Genomic DNA, 21,067 nt, shown 5'->3' with positions numbered 1-21,067 from the left:
TATTGTTCGTTATATATATTATATTATTTATATAAGAGATACTTACAGAATGAGCCAATATAGCCACAACATAAAGATACAAAAAGCAAATATCAAACCACTTCGGATCGAGTGGAAATAAAAACCATAAATTTGTATTTATTAATTAATTTCATTTTTTATTATAATCCAAATTCTAATATATACAAGTCAATAGAATCTTCAACAGTCCTAAAACAGATAAAATATTTAAGTCATTAAAGTAAGAAGTTTCAATTTGTTAGTAAACATACAGTTAACATGGATAGAGCTCGGAAAATAAAACGTGTTAGGAGGTGAAATAGGATATAGCTCATAAATAAGAGTTCAGAATGATATAATCTTTAATGGACAGGTAATCTGAAGACAATTCTCAGTGATTCAATATCAAAAGTGCTTTCAGATAGCTTTAAAATTAAATAAACGCAAAATAAAAGCAACTAATTCATGTTAAAATTGGTGTATGTCAAATTTGTTAGTAAAAATTTTAATATTTAAATTATCATTTGTTGTAGAAATTATATGTCAAAAGAAAGCTTAAATTCTCTAGTATTTGTTTCAATTCATTTCAAAAGTCATTATAGTTCTCAAGATTTAACAATTTATTAAAATTTAAAATATTTTTTATTTTAATCATAAATGTCAAAAATATACAAAAATCCTGTCAGATCTTTAAAAACATTGTCAAAATGCTTGGAGATCTGGTAAGCAATGAAAAATAAGAAGATAGAAAATCAATAGTTACGAAGAGGTCCAGAAAATTTTTGATTTTTCAGCAGTCACAATTTTTCAAAAGTATTTTAAAAACCTTGAAAAAGTCCTGAATTATAACAAAGTATATTCAAATTACCTTGCCGATAAGAAAACCATCGTTTCTGATCAAATTTCAGCAGAGCCTGCAGATTAACAGTACATTTTCCGATAAGGGAATTGTTAGCAGCCATCATAAAGAGGTCAACAGTTACCAGAAAGGTGAGTTTTTTCCACTCATTTGAATTCTCGCTGAATAAAGAGACCGTTTGGTGTTTATTTTTGACTGAAGATCATTTAAAATTCATTTTGGGTACTTATAAATATTTCTCAACCATTGGAGAGATAATTCTGATAGTTTGCACAGAGAACATTATTTTATATCACAATTTTGCGGCCCTAATCCATTAGAAGACGTCACTGAAAGATGCAATCTTTGTTATTGAAGATTTCCATAAAATTTTCAGAGAAGGGATTATCTGAAAGACGAAAGTGAACTTTAATAAAGTTAAACGCAAGTTTTGAAATTTCTTTAGAAATAATCTTACCTTTTTAAAACAGCCTATATCATTCTAAATCATCTTTGTGTTAGAAAAAAATTAATTTGAAGTCAAGTTCACAAAAATTTTATTATCGCTTTTGTAATATTAACCAAATATAATTCGCCGTTTCTTTTGCTTCCTAAAATCATTAAACAAAACAGTTAATCGATATTAAACTAAAAATTGAAGGATTATAAACCTTTGTTTTCGCTCTAAAAAGATAGTGAGTGAGGTTATAAATACTTTGACAAACAAACACGTATTAGAACAAGTATTTCTTGTTGCAACTTCACAAAGCACTAATTTCATATACTTACTTCAATATTGTATTACGTCATAAATCTAAATCCATTCATATTAGTATTAAACAGTTAAGTATTGGCTTATTTATTGGAAGAATCTTAAATAATTTTTTTTATATATTATACAAGATATCGTTGTGTAATATTTAATTGATCACTTGTGAATAATTGCACAGTACATTAAAAATAAAACTTCTTGTGTGGTGAATTTTTTGCTTTATATAATTTTGTATTTCTTTATCAAGCACTACAGGTCACAGAACTCGCTTGAGTTAAGAGTCTGCATGTTCTAAGACAAATAAGAAAAAAAAATTCAAATTCAAAATACAGCACGTTTCTTTCTATACTTTAGATAAACAAACGAAATTTTCTTTTATCAATAATAGAAAAGATTCACTTTGCATAAAAAAAAAGCAGTATCCTGTGAGATTTAGAGAATACAAGGTGAGTAGAATAAATGTTTGTCAATTTTTTTATATTTTCAGGCGTTCAATAATTTTTTTATTAAAAGCATTTCTAAATTTATCAATATTACAAATTAATCAACTAAAAAAAAATCATTTTTATCTTCATAAAGCTAGCCGGTAAATAAGAGCAACTTGTAGTTTTCTTACATCGCATTCACACATCATATATATATATATATATATATATATATATATATATATATATATATATATATATATATAAAAGAATAAAAAATATCCCCAGTAGCTAAAGATAAAAATCTTCATTCAATGTGTAGTACTCCGGGAATCGTCGAGGAACGTCAAATCAAATGTAAAATGTAATTATCATTACAATCAATTATGGTTTATTCTCATATATCATAATATCTAAATCAAATCATAAATATAATTCCTAAAAGAGATTATCTCGTTTAGTATCCATAACTAATCCAATGAATATTACCTATTTAGCAATAACGAGATTGGATTTTCCAGTCAGGTAATAGTTGAAGTGTTTCAACTATTAATTAAATAATCGACAATAAGTTTTTTTAAAGTGCACTTATGTAATCTATACATTTATATTCAATACTATAAATATCAGTAGTTATAGTATTTATTTGTAAAGAAGATGTGTTTAATGTTCGTTATTATTCGGGGTTTCACGTAACCGCGATAATTTTCGAAACGTATTACCGCTTTTTTTAACAGTATTGTTTAGTATTACATAATTGGCGACCAACGTTAGGTGTCAGTTATCAAAATCCAGTTTATAAAAATGATATTTTTGTAGGTGCAGGATTAGGCAGTTCAGCTTCTTTTACCGTATGCCTTTCAGCAGCCCTGCTACAGCTAATTAAATCGAAAACACCAGAGGGCTATTTCTCAATTGAAGGTTATAAACCAATCACAGGGGAACTTAACCTAATCGAGTTTAACAAACAAGACTTAGATTGGATTTGCCAATGGTCGTACAGAGCAGAAAAAATCATACACGGAACACCTTCAGGTGTGGACAATACCGTTTGTACGTTTGGATCTGTTGTGGAATATAGAAAAGGTTCCTCGCCGAAACTGATTGAAGCAACTTGTTCTCTGAAATTGCTGTTAATTAACTCCAATGTTCCGAGAGAAACCAAGAAGATGGTCGCCAAGGTAGCTGAGTACCGAAGGAAGTATCCCAAGGTATTGGATCATCTGTTGGAGTCAATGGATGAAGTTTCTACTACAGTTATAGATAAAATATCTGAGTTATCCCAGTTATCAGGTAATATTTAATTAAGAGTAAAATACGAATTTACGTGAAAACAGGATATAATGTGAAATATACAAATTTCGTGTACAATTTATTAGCCGGGTTAGGGAATTGTTTTTTCTTGTTTGTTGATGTTTCATGTTTATTATGCTTCTGAAATGGTGTAACCATAAAGCTAAAATAATTAAAATAATATTTCTATTTAATAATTATTGCAAAAATAGTTTTAGAGTTTTAGTTCAACTTCTTACAAATCAACCTTGACAATGTATATCGCTGTCGTATATTACTGACGAATTATTACATTTTTTGTATATCCATAATATACATATTGTTTAACTTATTATGAAACTAGAAGAATTTTATTAGATTAGAATTATCATTGTAACGGTCTTTTTGGAATCTCATCAAGGATGATATTTTATCGATTAGTATTGTGTAACCAAGTTAGCCCACGGCATTTTCCTTAGCATAGTCCCTTAATGATTAAACTGTATATACGGATATGTAAAGTTTGTTTTTTATGTAATTTCCCTAGTACATATCACAAAAGATTAACATACCCAAGAATTTTGCCAAAAGGCCGACACTTTTTCTTATGTTTTTAAATATAATAAAAAGAAAACCAGAGAGAAGAAGTCGAGGGCGATCACCAACCCGATGTACCGATATATAGTCGGACAATTTTCAATTAAAGGTGACTAATCTACAAATTGAACTAAACGGTAGCGGCAACCACGTAAAATGTCAGCAGTAAATTCTTACCGGGGTCATTTTTATTGTGTATGCTTCGCCCATGTAAATAAGTGAAAAAGTAAGAAAATTTGACCCCGTAACAATATAAATTGGTGCGATTCACGAGTGTACAGTGAGACAAGTCCATTGAATAGTTTGAAATATCGGTAAACTTATTAATATTTTGCTGGTCTATATATATATATATATATATATATATATATATATATATATATATATATATTTGGAATATATTCAATGGTTGAATAGCAGAGGTTTTATCGGTCAATAATTGGCAAATAAAAGACGTCAACTACTTTTTTTTTATTTGCCAATTATTGACCGATAAAACCTCTGCTATTCAACCATTGAATATATTCCAAATTTAATCAACGGTCGTATTTTTTACTATATATATATATATATATATATATATATATATATATATATATATATATATATATATATAAATATGTTGGAAATATCGGGTATGTGGTCTATATTAAATAAAAATCTTTGTTTTTTCTAAAGCTCAATATTTCGCCATTTATTTAATAGCTTCATCGGGAGTAACTGTAAAAAACAAACATTTCAAAAACACTGACGTACACTTAGATTTACAATACTTACAGAAATTAAAAGATTATACACATAAATAAAATTGAATATTAAAATAATATTATTGTTGATGAAACTGTACATTTAATAAAATGCATGTTAAAATTTAAAATAACTTTGAGCACGTTCGTTAACAATAAATAAGATGGAACAAGTAAAAATTATTTCAAAATGCAAAAAATAACAATGTAAGAAAAACATTGGAGGAATAGTATTTCTTTAATTAATCATTAAGGCTAGTTAGTATGATTAATCATTAAGGTGAGTGTAGTTTTAAATTTTGTTTAATATATTGCAATATATGTTGCTTAATTGCCCCGTGTCTGTTTTATAATTTAAAGTTGGTTTATTTTTGTTAATGTGGTACATCTTTAAAAATAACCTACTTTTGTAATTTTCAGTCTGTGCCAAAATACGAGCATTGTTGTAGTCTAACAGATGACCGGTGTTTTTGTAGTGCTCGACAACTGCGCAAGAATTTTTTCCTAAGCGGCAATCACTTTTATGCTGTGTGATACGTTGTTTTAGTCACTGCGATGTATGGCCAATGTAGCTTTTTTCACATCCTAGATTTCATATACCACATTACTCCTATATAAGGTTGGTACTGGGTCTTTAATTTTAGAAAAAAGTTGTTTGCTATTTATGGTATTGTAGACTACAACAATGCTCGCATTTTGGCACAGACTGAAAATTACAAAAGTAGGTTATTTTTGGAGAAGTACCACATTAACAAAAATGAACAAACTTTAAATTATAAAACAGACACGGGGCAATTAAGCAACATAATATTGCAATATATTAAACAAAATTTAAAACTACACTCACCTTAATGATTAATCGTACTAACTAGCCTTAATGATTAATTAAAGAAATACTATTCCTCCAATGTTTTTCTTACATTGTTATTTTTTGCATTTTGAAATAATTTTTACTTGTTTCATCTTATTTATTGTTAACGAACGTGCTCAAAGTTATTTTAAATTTTAACATGCATTTTATTAAATGTACAGTTTCATCAACAATAATGTTATTTTAATATTCAATTTTATTTATGTGTATAATCTTTTAATTTCTGTAAGTATTGTAAATCTAAGTGTACGTCAGTGTTTTTGAAATGTTTGTTTTTTAAAGTTACTCCCGATGAAGCTATTAAATAAATAGCGAAATATTGAGCTTTAGAAAAAACAAAGATTTTTATTTAATATAGCCCACATACCCGATATTTCCAACATATTTATAAATTGTTTTTTGGTCGAAATAATTACGTTAAATATATATATATATATATATATATATATATATATATATATATATATATATATATATATATACTTAGGAAGAATGAGAATGAGAGAAATATGATATTTTAGTTTATTCAATCAACATTTTTAGTGTGTATAGGCGTAGTGTGTTCTATTTCTTGGGAATATATTTATTAAATAAACTTTATTATTAACTTTAAAATAATTTTGAGGTAAGTAAACTAAATTTGAGGCAAGTTTATTCTTTATATAGTATTAACCCATTTACGGTTGCTCAATATACAAAGAGAAATTTGACAATTAATTTATTAGATTGGATTAAAAACACATAAATTAAGACTACAACCAAAAAGATTTTTTTTTTCTCATTTTCAAGAAAAACAGTACAATTTTTAATAAAGGAACATATACTCTTAAATGCAAATTAAATTTTAGGTGAACTTTTTCGAAACATTCGAGGTGTAGATGCATTCTACACCTTTTACATAAATAAACAGTATTACTTTTGCACATCCTACATTCTTGCAATATCGTTTCTTTTTGTTATGTGGCCAATATTGTCGAATCGGGTTTCATCTGGTAAAGCAAATTTAGATTGACGTCCATGTACTAAGTTTGACACCGATTTAGCGGTTTCTTCCCTATCATAAAGTATAAATATAAATCTATGTCGGCTCATGCTTTCTCTTATAATGTGCACTTCTTTATCCTCATCCTTTGACCAATGCATATCAACTTGAAGCGTGAGTGTGAACCAGATAATATACATGTGCTAATAATTTTTTTTAAATCTATGTTATTCATTTCAAAATCGTGACGGTTATTCTGCAATGCATAAATCTGTTGCTTGGTACAAGAAGTGCCTAAGTCACTTTTTTACACTTTTAACATTTTTGGTCTAAGAGTCTTAGAAAACCACAACGGTTTCAGTGCAAGCCATGCCTAAGTCTATCTAACCTTAAAACTCACATTTTCATAAAATCAAGAAATACCTATCTCTCAAAGTCTCGTTTAAATTTAGTACTAGAAATACCTATGTAGTCATAAATCTTCTGGTTTAACTGAAAATGTGTACAAGAAATGCATAAGTCGACTTAAGCGTTATGGAGATTTAAATATTTAATGTCAGAACTGCCTATGTCGTAACAGTCACTTCTTGTTTAAATGTATGGTTTCTGCACCGGCAACATCGCAACGTTTGCTTAAGGTTTATTTTATATTTGTGATTTGTCTAGTCTCTCTGTCAAATTTGAAGATAAAGTGCTCGATGCGATTTTAGTTTTTGCCATTGATTTAAAGTTCTTTTTGTGACTAAATTAAGTTCGGTATAATTTAACCTGTTATTTCACCCTCCTTCTAATGGTACTTGTACAAAGAGCGATCGGTATAATTTATTAATTGGTACAACTTCTGATTTGCAAGAACAAGCAGTTCCTAAAGAGAATTGTAGCCAGCATCTTGCCATGGCAGATCGAGCATACAAGGAGAAAAAAATGATAAATTCCGAAGCTGTAATTGTAAAAGTCATTTCTTCTTCTTTTTATTTAGACATGACACTGTCTGCTTTTCAATGTGCCTCCAATAAGTTGTCGTTCCATCGTTTTCGTGGTCTTCCTACTGATCGTCTTCCTATTGGGGAACTGTCTCTTGCCGTCTTTGCTACTCTATTCATTGTCATTCGGCAGTTCTTGATGTTCCCCACCTTGCCTCTACGTCGTATATCTGTACTTCTAGCTCTGCCCCATAGTGTCTTACCATCAATTTTTCTAAGTGTTTTCATATCTTCTGCTTCTAACATACTTTTTGTCGTCTCCGTGTCAGGTCTTATCTCTGCCCCGTATGTCATTATTGGTCTGATGACTGTTTTGTAAATTCTGCCTTTCGTTTATTTCCCGATATTTTTATTTCTCCATATTATTTCATTTAGACAGTCTGCGGCTCTGTTTGCTCTATTCACTTGATCTTCCACTTCAGTTTCGAGCTTTCAGTTGCTAGATAATGTGATGCCTAAATATTTAAACTCCATCACTTGTTCTTTTATCTGACCTTCCAGCTCCAATTTACATCTTAGTAAATTTGCTGTTATAACCATCTATTTTGTCTTTTTTTGGGGAAATTAACATGTTAAATTTTCTGGCTGTTATATTAAATTGGTGCAGAATACGTTGTAAATCATCTTCACTTTGAGATAGTAGTATTTCGTCGTCTGCATAGCAGATTATTTTAACTTGTTTTTCTCCCATTTTATATCCTTTTTTAGTTCTTACTTTTTTTTATTATTTCATCCATAATCGGGTTGAACAATAGAGGACTCGGGGATTCTCCATGTCTTATCTTTGTGTCATTTGATTTAGAAAAATGCTTAGCTACACCGATGCTTCAAAACAATATTTTATTTTAAAAAAGATCATTATGGACTTTAAATCTCACTATCTACAGTTGCATAACTAAAAATAAACATGCCGTTTGTTACGTTTGGGAGGAATCAATAGGCGCTAGAGGAGGACAAGAAATAGCATCCTGTTTGAGGCAATATATCCTTTCTTTACCGGCAAATATCAATAAAATGAACATGTTCAGTGACTGCTGTTCAGGACAAACAAGAAATATTTATGTTGATGTTATGTTGTCTCTTTTGAAAGAAGATTTTAACAGAAATAAAAGGGATCTTGCGATTAATCATAAATTTCTTGAACCGGGGCATACTCATCAAGAAGCGGATACGATCGATACAGCTATTGAAAAAGTCAAGAAATATTTCAACTGTCAAAATAGAAGTACCCAGAGACTGGGCGAACTTAATTAAAATGGTTCCGAGAACTCTTTCTATTGAATTTATAGAAATGGAACAAAAAGATTTCCTGAATTTCTCACAAATTCTAAAAAGTCACTACGTGCATCGCAAACTAAACACTGACAATGAAAATATTTCCTGGCTTCACATAAGATGGGTACAGTATCGCACAGATGCACTTTCAAAAGTTTCTTATAAAACTTCTTTTGATTCAGATTATTTTAAGGTAATGGATTTATCAAGAAAGAAAGCAACATGTGGTACACCTTCAGCTCAACTTTCTGGGCTTGCATCAAGCAGTAGTCCAAGCAAAGTTACGCTAATCCCACTAACAAATCAGAGAATTCCACTATCAGATAAAAAAATTAAAGACCTCAAGGACTTAATGCGTTATATTTCTGTATCAAGCAGGTACTTTTATGAATGTATTTTCGCTAGACCAGCACCAGTCTAAGCTGTAGATGATGAATATTTACCTCACGAGCGCATATATGAAGATGATATGTAACCACCTGGAATTTTCTTGCCCATCTTTATTTTTAAGTTTGTTTGGGTTTATATGACTGCGGACACTAAATCCATTCGCCAATCTTACAATTTTTACTCATTTTTTCATTAGTCATTGTTTCTTATACAATCTTATCCTAAATCTATTACTAAGTAGTATTGATCTCTAATACATAGTCTTTTTTTTTGGTAATTTGTTTCTAGTTTTTTTTTTCTATTAGGTGCTTTTTAGTTATTTATATATAAAATTGGTGATGAGGTCCTCAGAGTTCCACAGCAAACACTTCTGCAGCTATCTACTTAATTTAATAGCTACTTTACTGAGGAATGTCCAAGTTCCTCATTTTTTCTCTTTTTTTATTTTTATTTATTTTTTTTTATTTTTTTTTATTATTATTTATTTCTTATATTTTTTATTTTATTTTTTTTATTTATTTTTTAATTTTCTTTTTTTATTATTTTTTTTTTATTTTTTTTTATATTCTAACAAATTACAAAGAAATACTTACTCTATATTTACAACTACAATTTGAGTTTAATATCTAAAACATGTTTATACAATAATCTATATAAAAACTCATTGTTTTCTAATATTAATAAATAATTTAAATTAATGGGATGGTAGACATCGGTCAAAGAATACAGCGAATTTAAAAAATTATTAATCTTATTAGATATAAGAGAACAGTCCAAAATTTTATGTTGTAGGTTACCCATCTGACCCCACGTACATTGTGGACTATCAGCTAGGTTCATTTTAAACATATATGATGGTGTAAGACAGTGGTTAAATCTCATTCTGCCTATAGTTCTTGTCATATCCTTTGTAGACTCCATTTTAGAAAACCAAGATTTATCCGTAATATAGTTTCTGATTGCTTTGTAATGGTTTCCTGTATTTGTATTCTCATTAATATACCTTTCTTTCCATTCTTTCTTAAGCTCTTTGAATATGTCTGATTCTATATCTCTAGACGTACAAAGATAATGAGTTAATACTCCTTGTGTCACCGCGTTTTTTGCCAATTGATTTCCAGTTATTCCACAGTGGCTTTTAATCCATGCCAACTTAACAGTTTGGCCTTGTTGCTGAAGATCTTTAATTATATTTATTATATATAATTAAATGTAATTTACTTTTGATTTAGGATTTATGGCACCAATTTTACTTAAAGAACTTTGGCTGTCAATATAAATTATAAACTTTGAATGATTTATATTAGATAAATATTTTAGTGCTTCCACTATCGCTATTAATTCAGCTGTGTATATACTCATGATGGAATTGAGTTTAAACATTTTAGTGTTTTTATTATTGTTATCCCAGTATGCACATCCCACACCCACACCTTTGATACTTTTGGATGCATCTGTATATAGCATATAATAAACTTTGAACAATTGTGAACTGTCAGATATAAACATTAATTTTCTTAAAGATAAAGGTAAATTGCTGTAGTCCCTTAAGAAGTATACCTGAACTTGTTCCAGAGTATTAAATTCAATATTGTAATTTGGGTTTAAGTAATATTTATATAGTTTTTTATCATATATTGTCATTTTTGAATAGAAATCTACTATATTTAGAGTTTTCTTTTTTATCCAATATTTTTCTGTTAAGTCTGCTAAGAACAGCTGATGTATTTTGGATATTAAACTTGACTTTTTCTCGTACAGTCTAACTAAAAGTCTGATGCCAAGTTTTTTCGTCTTATATCCATTGGCATTTCACAGCATTCGACTTGTAGGTTACTAATGGGTGTACTTCTTAGGGCTCCTATACACAATCTAAGGCATTTATTAACGATTTTGTCTATTTTGTTTAAATGACACTGTGATGCGTCACTGTATAATATTGATCCATAGTCGGTAATAGCTCTTATATTATTTCTAAATAATAACAAAGAAATATTTGGATCTGCTCACCATCGTAAGTGTGACGAATCGAAGAAGATTTATTCCCTTTTCTGGTTTTTTAACTATGTTGTCTATATGTTCTTTACAGAGAAGCTGTCTATCAAGAGTAATACCCAAATATTTAACATAACTTTGCACTGGATAGGAGACATTGTTTATTAAGATGTAGTTGGGTATCTCTTTTCATTTTCTTGTAAAAATACATAATTTAGTTTTGGAATTAGATATATTTAGTTCATTTAATTTACTCCATGTTTTAATATGTTTGACTCCTTCTTCAATGGATTTGACTGCATTTTCTATTTTAATACGTTCTTGATAAATGACTATATCATCGGCAAATTGTAAAATTCTTGTGGAGTTTAAATTTTTTACTAGATCAGCAGTATAAATTAAATATAACAACGGGCTTAATATTCCTCCTTGAGGTAAACCATCCATCGCTAACCTTGGACCAATTGTGTTACCATTTACCGATATATAAATTTTTCTACAGTCATAGTTTTATTATTTTTTGACAGAAACATTCGGGAAGACCTATTTGTATTATTTTGTTATATAGTATATTTAAATTAACGTTGTCGTATGCTGATTCAATATCTAATAAAAGAGCTGTTACTGAAAAATTTGACGTAAACGCTAAATTTATGTCTTTTACCAAGTGGCTCACTGCTTCCACAGTAGAATGATTTTTTCGAAATCCAAATTGTGTTTGTGATATTTTATTATTTTTTTCTAACCATCTTTCGAGTCTAAGTTTTATCATTCTTTCCAGTGTTTTTATTATGCAGGAGCTTAATGAAATACCTCTATAAGATTCTGCTGAATCAGAATTTCGATTTGGTTTAAGTATGGGAATCACCCGGTACTCTCTCGCAACTATCTGGAATATCTTCTGATTGTCATATTTGATTAAAAATTTTTAATAGTGTTTCTTTTCTTTTTTGATGTAAATTTGCCAACATAATATAATGTATATTATCTATTCCCGGAGAAGTGTTTTTCTTGTTCTTAAGACTTATTTCTAATTCGTATAAACTAAATGACACTGAAAGTGGATGATTAGAGTTTTTCCTTTCCATTACATTAATTTTTGAAAATATATTATCTGGACATAATTTTCTCAAAAACTTCTCAACCCATTCTCCTTCGGTCACTGGATTTATTTGTGGTTTAAAGATGTTTTTTAAACGTTTGACATGATTCCACATATTTTTTATTGGTGTATTTTTGTTTAAAGTTTCACAAAAAATTTTCCATGCATTACGCTTACTCCTTAATACAGCTTTTTTGGTTTCTGCTACACATTTATTATAATTTATATAATTTTGTATATTGGACTGTAACTTAAACTTGCGCAAAGCAAGTTGTTGTTCTTGAATAACCTTTTTACAATTGTCATTCCTAGTCTCTGTTCTTTTCTCCGGTATACATATTTTACAATATTCGTTTAATTTATTTAAAAATTGTTGGTAACTTAAATTATCATCGAGTTCCATGAAATTATCAGTGATAGAAGAGAAAAGAGACCAGTCCGCTTTATTTATATTCCATTGGAATTTTGTATTTACACATTCAGCTTTATTAACATCAATATTGGACTATATAACAATAACAAAATGATTGGATCCTAAAGTATTGTCCACAACATCCCAATCGAAACAATGACTACTATTTGCCGAGCATATTGTAAGGTCTATTGCCGATTTTTTAATACTACTAGGTCTACGCGGCAAAGTTTCTTTGCCATTATTTAAAAGTACGAGATTACAGTCCTCAATAGCTTCTAACAGATTTTTTCCTATAGTGTCTACAGTACTACAACCCCAAACATAATTGTGGCTATTAAAATCACCACCAATTATAAAAGGCTTCTCCATACTATTAAAAAACTTTTTCCATTCATTTACCGTTTACTCAAATTTTGAGATTTGGTTTTACATAAATAGAATAAATGTTAATTCTTCTAATCTTTTTACCGGTTTTAATTTTAATTGATATGCTATTACACATTACGTCATTGATTGGATGAAAAGTAGGACTATTATAAAAATTAATTTTTTTTTTCAATAGTATGGCCACAGCACCATATCCATCATCCCTATCGTTCCTAAAGATATTATAACCCGTAAAGTTAATAAAGTTACTTTTTTTAACCATATTTCTGATATAAGTCCTATATCTATTTTATTGTCATACAAAAATTTTTCTAAATAACCCTTATTTGTTTTAATTGACCGCGCATTCCATTGAAGAAATGATATGTTAGCCATCACGATTTAATAATAATTGTGAAATATTGTTTTTCAGTAATTCCAACGTTTTTTCTCATCTAAATTGCGATTAATCTGATTTAAAGTTGTTGAAATAAAGTTTACTATAAATTCTCCTATATTACTTTGATTATCGTTTTGTATCTGTGTTTTATTATGATAAATAGGTTTGTTAAAATTGTAATAAAGGCTGGATTGAGCTAAGGGATGCTTAGCACTGTCACCACTGTAATATCCCCTATGTTTAAAGGACTGAACTATGGCCTGGAAGACCCCTGTAATATCCTAGTCCTATATGGTTAAAGGAGATTTAGCTCTGCGAGCAGATTTGAGGCGTACTGGTCCACTAGTTCGAATTGGTCGTGATTTCGCCCTCGTGGATTTACAAGACGGTAGGAAAAATTGGATAGGGGCTGAAGGACACTCAGATGTAGGCCCTGTAAAGAGTTAGAGGTTATTGGCTTGCGTTAGAAGCCGGGAAGAGGTACAAGCGAAAATGTGTTCTCTTCTAGTCTCTACCTAACGGTCAAGAAAAACAAGCCACTTTCAACTTACTATGTATTAACCAATTCGTAAATTTACAACTACCACACAAGTTATACAAGAGAACTAGTATTGGTTATCAAATTTTGCGAAGGGAGACGAGAAGAGATTTTACTAAGAGAGTTAAAAGGCGGAAAACCTTCTATTAATTGTTTTCCCCAATGGTTAGTATATATTGTTCGTTACCTTAGCATACTTAGGCCCTAGCTAACGAATACGCCTTGTAGTCCAAACTGGAACTCAGGAACAGTCTGGAAGCACTGTACGTTACGGCGGTACTAAGAGAGACGAAAATTCGCTGCTGTCTCTCTACTTTCCGTCGGACACGATATCACGATAATTGAGCTGAACACACCGTGACGGCTGACCGATTAACACACCGTAGGTCGCCACCGCGCTGACTGACTGCCCGGTCGCCCGAACAGTACTCTCTGGCTCGGTTGCCAGAACTCTACTGCCTGGCTCGGTCGCCAGCGCTCTACTGCCTCGTTGACCAACTTCTTTTTGTTTTTATGTACCGCCAACGCGTACCCTCATTACTTCGTGACAGTCGGAAGTGGAGCTTTGATTCTTACCGTTTTCCCCTCGAATTTGTACTGATTGCGCCGTCTGCTCCACGTGTTAAAATGGATCATGCCATGTGAAACCTCCTAACTCAGCTCAATTCTTATCGCTGTTTAACAAATTGTATTTTGTATTATTTTCCAACGAAGGTCTTCACATTTCGTAATTCTTAAACATTCGGGCTTGTGTCACAACTAGGTCAAATTGTTATTCTTTGTTTAATTTGAAATGTATACGTTAAACTGTGTCGAATTTATTCTTTATTTAATTTGGAGTATATAATGATTTTTTTTTAAATTAATTTTAATTATTCTTTTCTAGGCTAACTACCCCTTAGTTTGTTTCTTTTATTTTCTTGTTATGTTGACTTGTTACATACCAGGCTAACTGATTAACGATTGCAATTGGGGGGGTGGGGTTGTTTCCCTTGGGTATGTGGCTTATACATTACAAAATTATAACAAAGCTAACTTTGTACTTTTGGTGTTTGCAAGATTTTTCTGTGCGCTTCCATTATTTCTTTGTCTACATTACTAGAATCAATACTACTTGATCATTTTCGTTTATAGATTGTATATTTATTGGAAGTACTTTCTTGTTCTTTACTTACTGTTAAATAATATTTTCTATATTTATTATTAGCTTCGTAATATGTTATATTTTCAGTATTCATAATCTTTTTAATATACTCTTGCTTTTCTCTTTTCGTACAATTTGCTCCCTTGTCAATAGGGCTATGTTTTTCTTTGCACAATGCACAAAATAAATTGTTCGGATTGGAACAATTGGATTTATTATGTTCTTCACCGCATCTTTCACACCTATCTTTTCCTCTACATTGAGCACGTATATGCCCAAATCTCAAACACTTTGAGATTTGAGAACATTGTAACATTCTAGGTGTGTAATTTTCAACCTCGTATATCATTTTTTCTATTAATACGGTTGTAGGTATAGACTGACCTTTAAACGTTACTATTACAGTTCCAGTTTTTACATAGATGGTAGATCCATTTTCTTGTACCACTTTCCGCATTATTCTTTTTACATGTAAGACTTCAAACCTCATTCCAAACCTAGGTTGAATTAATGATAACAAATGATCCTCTTCTATCTCTTTATCTACAGATTTTATAACTCCTTTCCTTTGTGTAAAAAACGTTGGAATATATGCCTCGTACTGTTTGCTTTTTAAATTTTCAGATTCAATTAATTTATTAGCACTAGTAAAATTATTGAGTTCTACCTTAATTTTATTCCTAAGAACTACCGTAATTTGTGTGATATTATTTTCAATTTCAGGTACTGAACGTAAAATTAATCGGGCCGTGCTTATCCTGTGTAATTTGCCGATAGTACCGTTTTTATTTTCTATATGTACTATATATGGTGCATTATCTCCTAATTTATATCTATTATTTAATCTTAAATTTATAACTTTATTTAAATTTGGATTACCTGATCTATTTTATTAAATTGGGTCAAAGTTGGATCGTTATTAAAATCAAATTGTTTACCTACATCGTTAGTGCTAGTTGTTTGGCTTTTTTCGTTTGTTACCTTATCATTTACCCTAATATTTCTATTCTTTTTTAATTCTTCAAATTCCATCGTCCTATCTTCCCCTAATTCTATATAAAATTTCCCTCTATCTGGAGGCTTCGGCGGAATGTCTTCCATGTCGATTTTTTAGTGATTTCTCTTCCTACACACGAAATATACACTTTCTTACAGACCACTAGTTTAATGTGTCTTTACCACTACAAGTGATACCGTAAAAGTGTAGAAAAAAACCTTTAAAATTGATATTTTTTTTATAAGAGCTTCAAATATGCGCCTTTTGATTTGACGTCTATTTGACAGTGCAAGTAGAATATGCATCGCAGATAATTTGTATTAAATTGCCTATGTCAATACACAATTAATAATTTATCTAAAATTTTTATTTCAAGAAATGACCATGTCACTCAAGCATACATTACTTTTTTATCAAAAAAGAGTGAAAAAACTTCATATTGTCTAAATATCAATCAGACTGATTTTGAATTACTACTGAGCAGGAAGGAGTATCTGTTGTTACAACTTGAGACAAATTTGGATTTACTATTTTTGCCTGGTTTTTTCTTTGGACGTTTTATCTGTGGTTCAGAGGGATATCATAATCAGAATCGTCAGAACTCCCAAACACTTGTATTTCATATGTACCTGCAATATCCGGTTTTATTGATTCTTCACAAATAATATTATCATCAATGTCTTTTACATCAGAGACTTTCTAATCTAAACTTCATAATATATTTTTGTATTTATATAAACAAATAAATACAAGGAAACTTTCAAATTAAGTTAACAAATATATTTACAGCACACAGCACACAGCAATTCTATAAATAGAGAATGATGTGCAATGACGAGATCGTGTGTTAAAATTTTAGATTGTTTAGTTTAATGAAAAAAATAAGTATTTTCCAAAGTTTTCTGTTTTTTGAAGTTCTGTATTAGGTACTCTCTAATAAGAACAAAATTTCACTTTAATTTGTTAGACAATTATAAGATACCTGTCAAAAGACACATGATAATTTAATAATTATATCGGTCTTGGATTTAATTTTTACGTAATTACTTATGTGTTTAAACAAATAATTAAATCAATTCAAATCAAGTTAAAATAAAACAAATATAACGTTTATAGCAGACATCAATTCTATAAATAGAAAATGAAGTGCAACAACGAGATCGTATGTTAAAATTTCAGATTGTTTCGTCTAATGAAAAAATAAGTATTTTGCAAAGATTTCTGTTTTTTGAAGTACTGTATTAGGTACTCAATAATAACAATAAAATTTCACTTTATTTTGTTAGACAACTATAAGATACCTGTTAAAAGACACATGATAATTTAATAATTATATCGGTCTTAGATTTAACTTTTACGTAATTGCTTATGTGTTTAAATTGATAAGTGGAAAAATTCCCACCAATTCGATGTCCTGGTTCAGTCGGAAATCACCGATCTCGTCGATGCGGTATTTTCAAATCAATTTATTATAATTCTTCTTCTTCTTCTACGGCACTACAGCCCAAAATGAGCCTTGGCCTCCTTTATTTTTTGCCTCCACCCTTGTCTGTCTGTGGCTGCTCTTCTCCATACACGGACTCCTAAAAGTGCTTGTGCGTCGCTGCTTACTGTGTCTTCCCAGCGCTTTCTTGGCTTTCCAACTGGTCTCTTTCCCTGCATTCTGGCGTTCAGTGCTCGTTTTGGTAGCCTATCCTCTCCCATTCGTATCACATGTCCGGCCCATTGCAATCTTTGTATTCTAATGAAGTCTGACAGGGGTGTTTCCTTATACAGTTGATAGAGCTCGTTGTTATATCGAATTCTGAAGATTCCGTTTTCCCTCACAGGTCCTAGTATTCTCCTCAGTACTTTTCTTTCGAATGTGTCGAGTTTGTTTTTGGATGTTTCTTTCAGGACCCATGCTTCGCTGCCATAACATGCTATTGGCCGAATTAAAGTTTTATAGATTCTCATCTTTGTATTTCGGTGGACACTTTTAGACCGAAATATATGGGAGAGGGCAAAATAAGCTTTGTTTGCCTGCGTTATCCTTTTTCGTATTTCTCCATCCTCTGCTCCATCGGCATATATTTCTACTCCCAGGTATGTAAACTTTCCAACCGTTTCAATGTCATCTTCATGCATAATGTTTTGTGGGATTATATTTCTTCTCGTCTGTACCATTATTTTTGTTTTTTCTGTGTTAATTTCCAGACCTAGCCTTTTCGTTTGTGTTTTTAACTCTGCGTATGCTTCCTGTGCTCCTGTTGATGTTCTACTCATAATATTAATATCATCGGCGTAGGCAGCCAGTTGAACCGTTTTATTGGTCAGTTAATTTATTATAATTATGTATGGATAATTCGAAAAAAATTTGAATAACAATGAAAAAAAGAAACGTTATAAAATGAAATTTACATTATTTATTCTCTATTAAGAGGTTTTCTCAGTAACTTCGGGGAATATTCCTTTTATTTTTAAATTATTTTAATCCAAATTGAAACCATACTGCTGTTTTTATTTTTCAGACACAGACACAGACGACAGCAAAAAAATACACAAAAGTTTAGCAGAACTTTTTACCATAAATCATAATCTTCTGAATTCAATAGGAGTTGGACATAAAAAGCTTAACGACATAGTCGATATTTTGGCTGAACACGGACTTAGTGGAAAGCTAACAGGAGGTGGTGGAGGTGGTTACGCCATTTGTTTGATACCTCCGAAGTTTGATGCGGTCTGCTTAAAAAAAGCTGTTATAACTTTGAAGTCTCATGGTTTTGACGTGATTGAAACAAAATTAGGAGTGGGGGGAGTAACACTGGATATTTTTGCTTAAAGTAGTTTATTTTGGTAATCATTTTAATAGTATATCATGCAGTTTTTGGAAGTAACCATTTTCAATTTTTTTAAATAAATAGTATTTCTACTTGAGATATTTTTATTTCTATTCCCATCTTTTTTTTTCAATTTTGATAACTCCATTAGTATAGATATAAAATAAATAAAAGAGATAATCAGTCCTTTATTCCCAATAAACATACCAACTGGAAATTTTTTAGACCATTTTTAGACGAAAAATGCTTTAAACGGAAAACACACCTAAGCGATCATGACGCGGTGGCGTTCACAATGGCGACCGTCATTCGACTTGTCTTAATCAAACAAGTGTATCAGCATATACTTGTCGCGACCTGCTGGCGATCAAAGGAATTTGTGAAATTGTAAAAAAATATGATACATCGTTCGATCTGCCCCACCCAGATTGTGTTGTTTGGTGATTTTATTTCTTATCCGATCTATACATTCACAATTCATTCTAAAATATGTATAGAAACGCTTCTCATCTGTGCGAAGTTCTGGGTACAATTTATGAAATTATTCTGGTTGCTTACACCTCTTCAAACATCCTTTATTTTAATGCAAAATAAACTGCATAAATATCTAGAATAGAATAGAACGCCTACGCATACCTTTTATTAAATTTCTTTCTTTATCCGAAATAGTTATGTTACGTACCTCTGAATGCTGCTTCTTCTTATAAATCGCACATTTTATACACTATATTTCCAACTGTATTATTTATATTAATGAAATCGCAGGTCGGTATTGATCCGATGTGTTCTTCTTCTTCTTCTGGTTCCTATCCGTTTCGGATGTTGGAAATCATATTGGCAATCATGACCTTGCTCGCTGCGGCTCGAAACAGCTCCGTTGAGGTTTTCTTAAACCATGTTCTTAAATTCCGCAGCTATGATATTCTCCTTCTACCGGGTCCTCGCTTACCTTTGACTTTACCTTGCAATATAGACTGCAGCAGGGAGTAACGGTGCTGATTTCTCATAACGTGTCCCAGATATTGCAATTTTATACGTTTGATCGTAAACACAATCTCTGGTTCCTTTTTCATTTTTTCTAGAACTTCCTTGTTCGTGATCCTTGCTGTCCATGATATTCTCAGCATTCTTCTATAAAGCCACACCTCAAATGCTTCAAGTTTTTTAATAGTGGTATCTGTAAGCGTCCATGCCTCCGCCCCGTACAACAACACAGAGAAAACATAGCATCTCAAATGTCTCATTTTTGTATCTAGGCATATGTTGTGACTTTTGAAAATGGCGCTCATTTTGTTAAAGACCGTTCTTGCCTTTCCTATGCGGCACTTTTTTTCCTGTACATTGCTCCACTGTTCGTTTATAATAGTTCCCAGGTAGCAATACTGTTTTACTCGCTCTATCTGCGTCCCATTAATGTATATATGAGCCCCATTTATATTCTCCTTGCTGATAATCATTTGTTTCGTTTTGTGGGTATTAATGTTTAGTCCGTATTGTTGACGGTACTCGTTTATTCTGTCCATTAGCCTCTGACCGATGTGTTCACTTTTTACATAAACCGAGATCACGATCGTGGTCGCTTAGATGTGTTCTCCGCTTTATTCATTTTGTATAACAAACTTCATGGCGATTCACGTTTTTGGATCTTATTTTCTCTCGTTATAACCAAATTTGCGTCGCTATAGACGGTTATATTTCAATAGAAATTTCACGAACATCTAATGTATCTCGTTATAAGCGAAACCTCGTAATAACCGTGTTCGTTATAGAGGGAGTATACTGTATATACATATACATCAGTTAGCTACCTGAATATTTCCTTTTATTTCTTATGTAACAACGTTACCTACTATATCTAAGACGCTGCAATCTTCAAAATTATATGGCTTTATTGTTCCGTTATGCCCTACTCTAGATCCTCTCTTTTGTATGTTAAAGAACATTTATTTGATTTTCTCATTAGTGACTATTAGACCGCTTTTTTTGCTGCTACTAGCATTATTTTATAGAATTCTATTATTTAATTTATGGATTAAATCCGGATAGCAAATAGATATTCTTCACTTTCTCAGAGAAATAATATTCTAACACACAAAATCCTATTAAATTGTCAAAACCTTCCTTGCATATTATATTCACT

General features: G+C 30.8%; 1 protein-coding gene across 3 annotated transcripts in view; it reads left to right on the top strand.

The window, feature by feature from the left end:
* Positions 1 to 19,024, top strand: part of Mvk (Mevalonate kinase) — a 309,158-nt gene extending 290,134 nt beyond the window's left edge. For all 3 annotated transcript variants that reach the window (XM_072526064.1, XM_072526065.1, XM_072526063.1), the window contains 2 exons: positions 2,855 to 3,328; positions 18,619 to 19,024. In XM_072526064.1, coding sequence (XP_072382165.1) covers positions 2,855 to 3,328; positions 18,619 to 18,929 — 785 coding nt within the window. In that variant the 3' untranslated portion in view covers positions 18,930 to 19,024. The remainder of the gene's footprint in view (positions 1 to 2,854; positions 3,329 to 18,618) is intronic.
* The last annotated feature ends 2,043 nt before the right edge of the window (positions 19,025 to 21,067 follow it).

This window comes from Diabrotica undecimpunctata, chromosome 3, assembly GCF_040954645.1.
Source record: "Diabrotica undecimpunctata isolate CICGRU chromosome 3, icDiaUnde3, whole genome shotgun sequence".
Lineage (NCBI taxonomy): Eukaryota > Metazoa > Arthropoda > Insecta > Coleoptera > Chrysomelidae > Diabrotica > Diabrotica undecimpunctata.
Note: the sequence above shows the minus strand (reverse complement) of the source record. Positions and strands in the feature narration are given on the sequence as shown.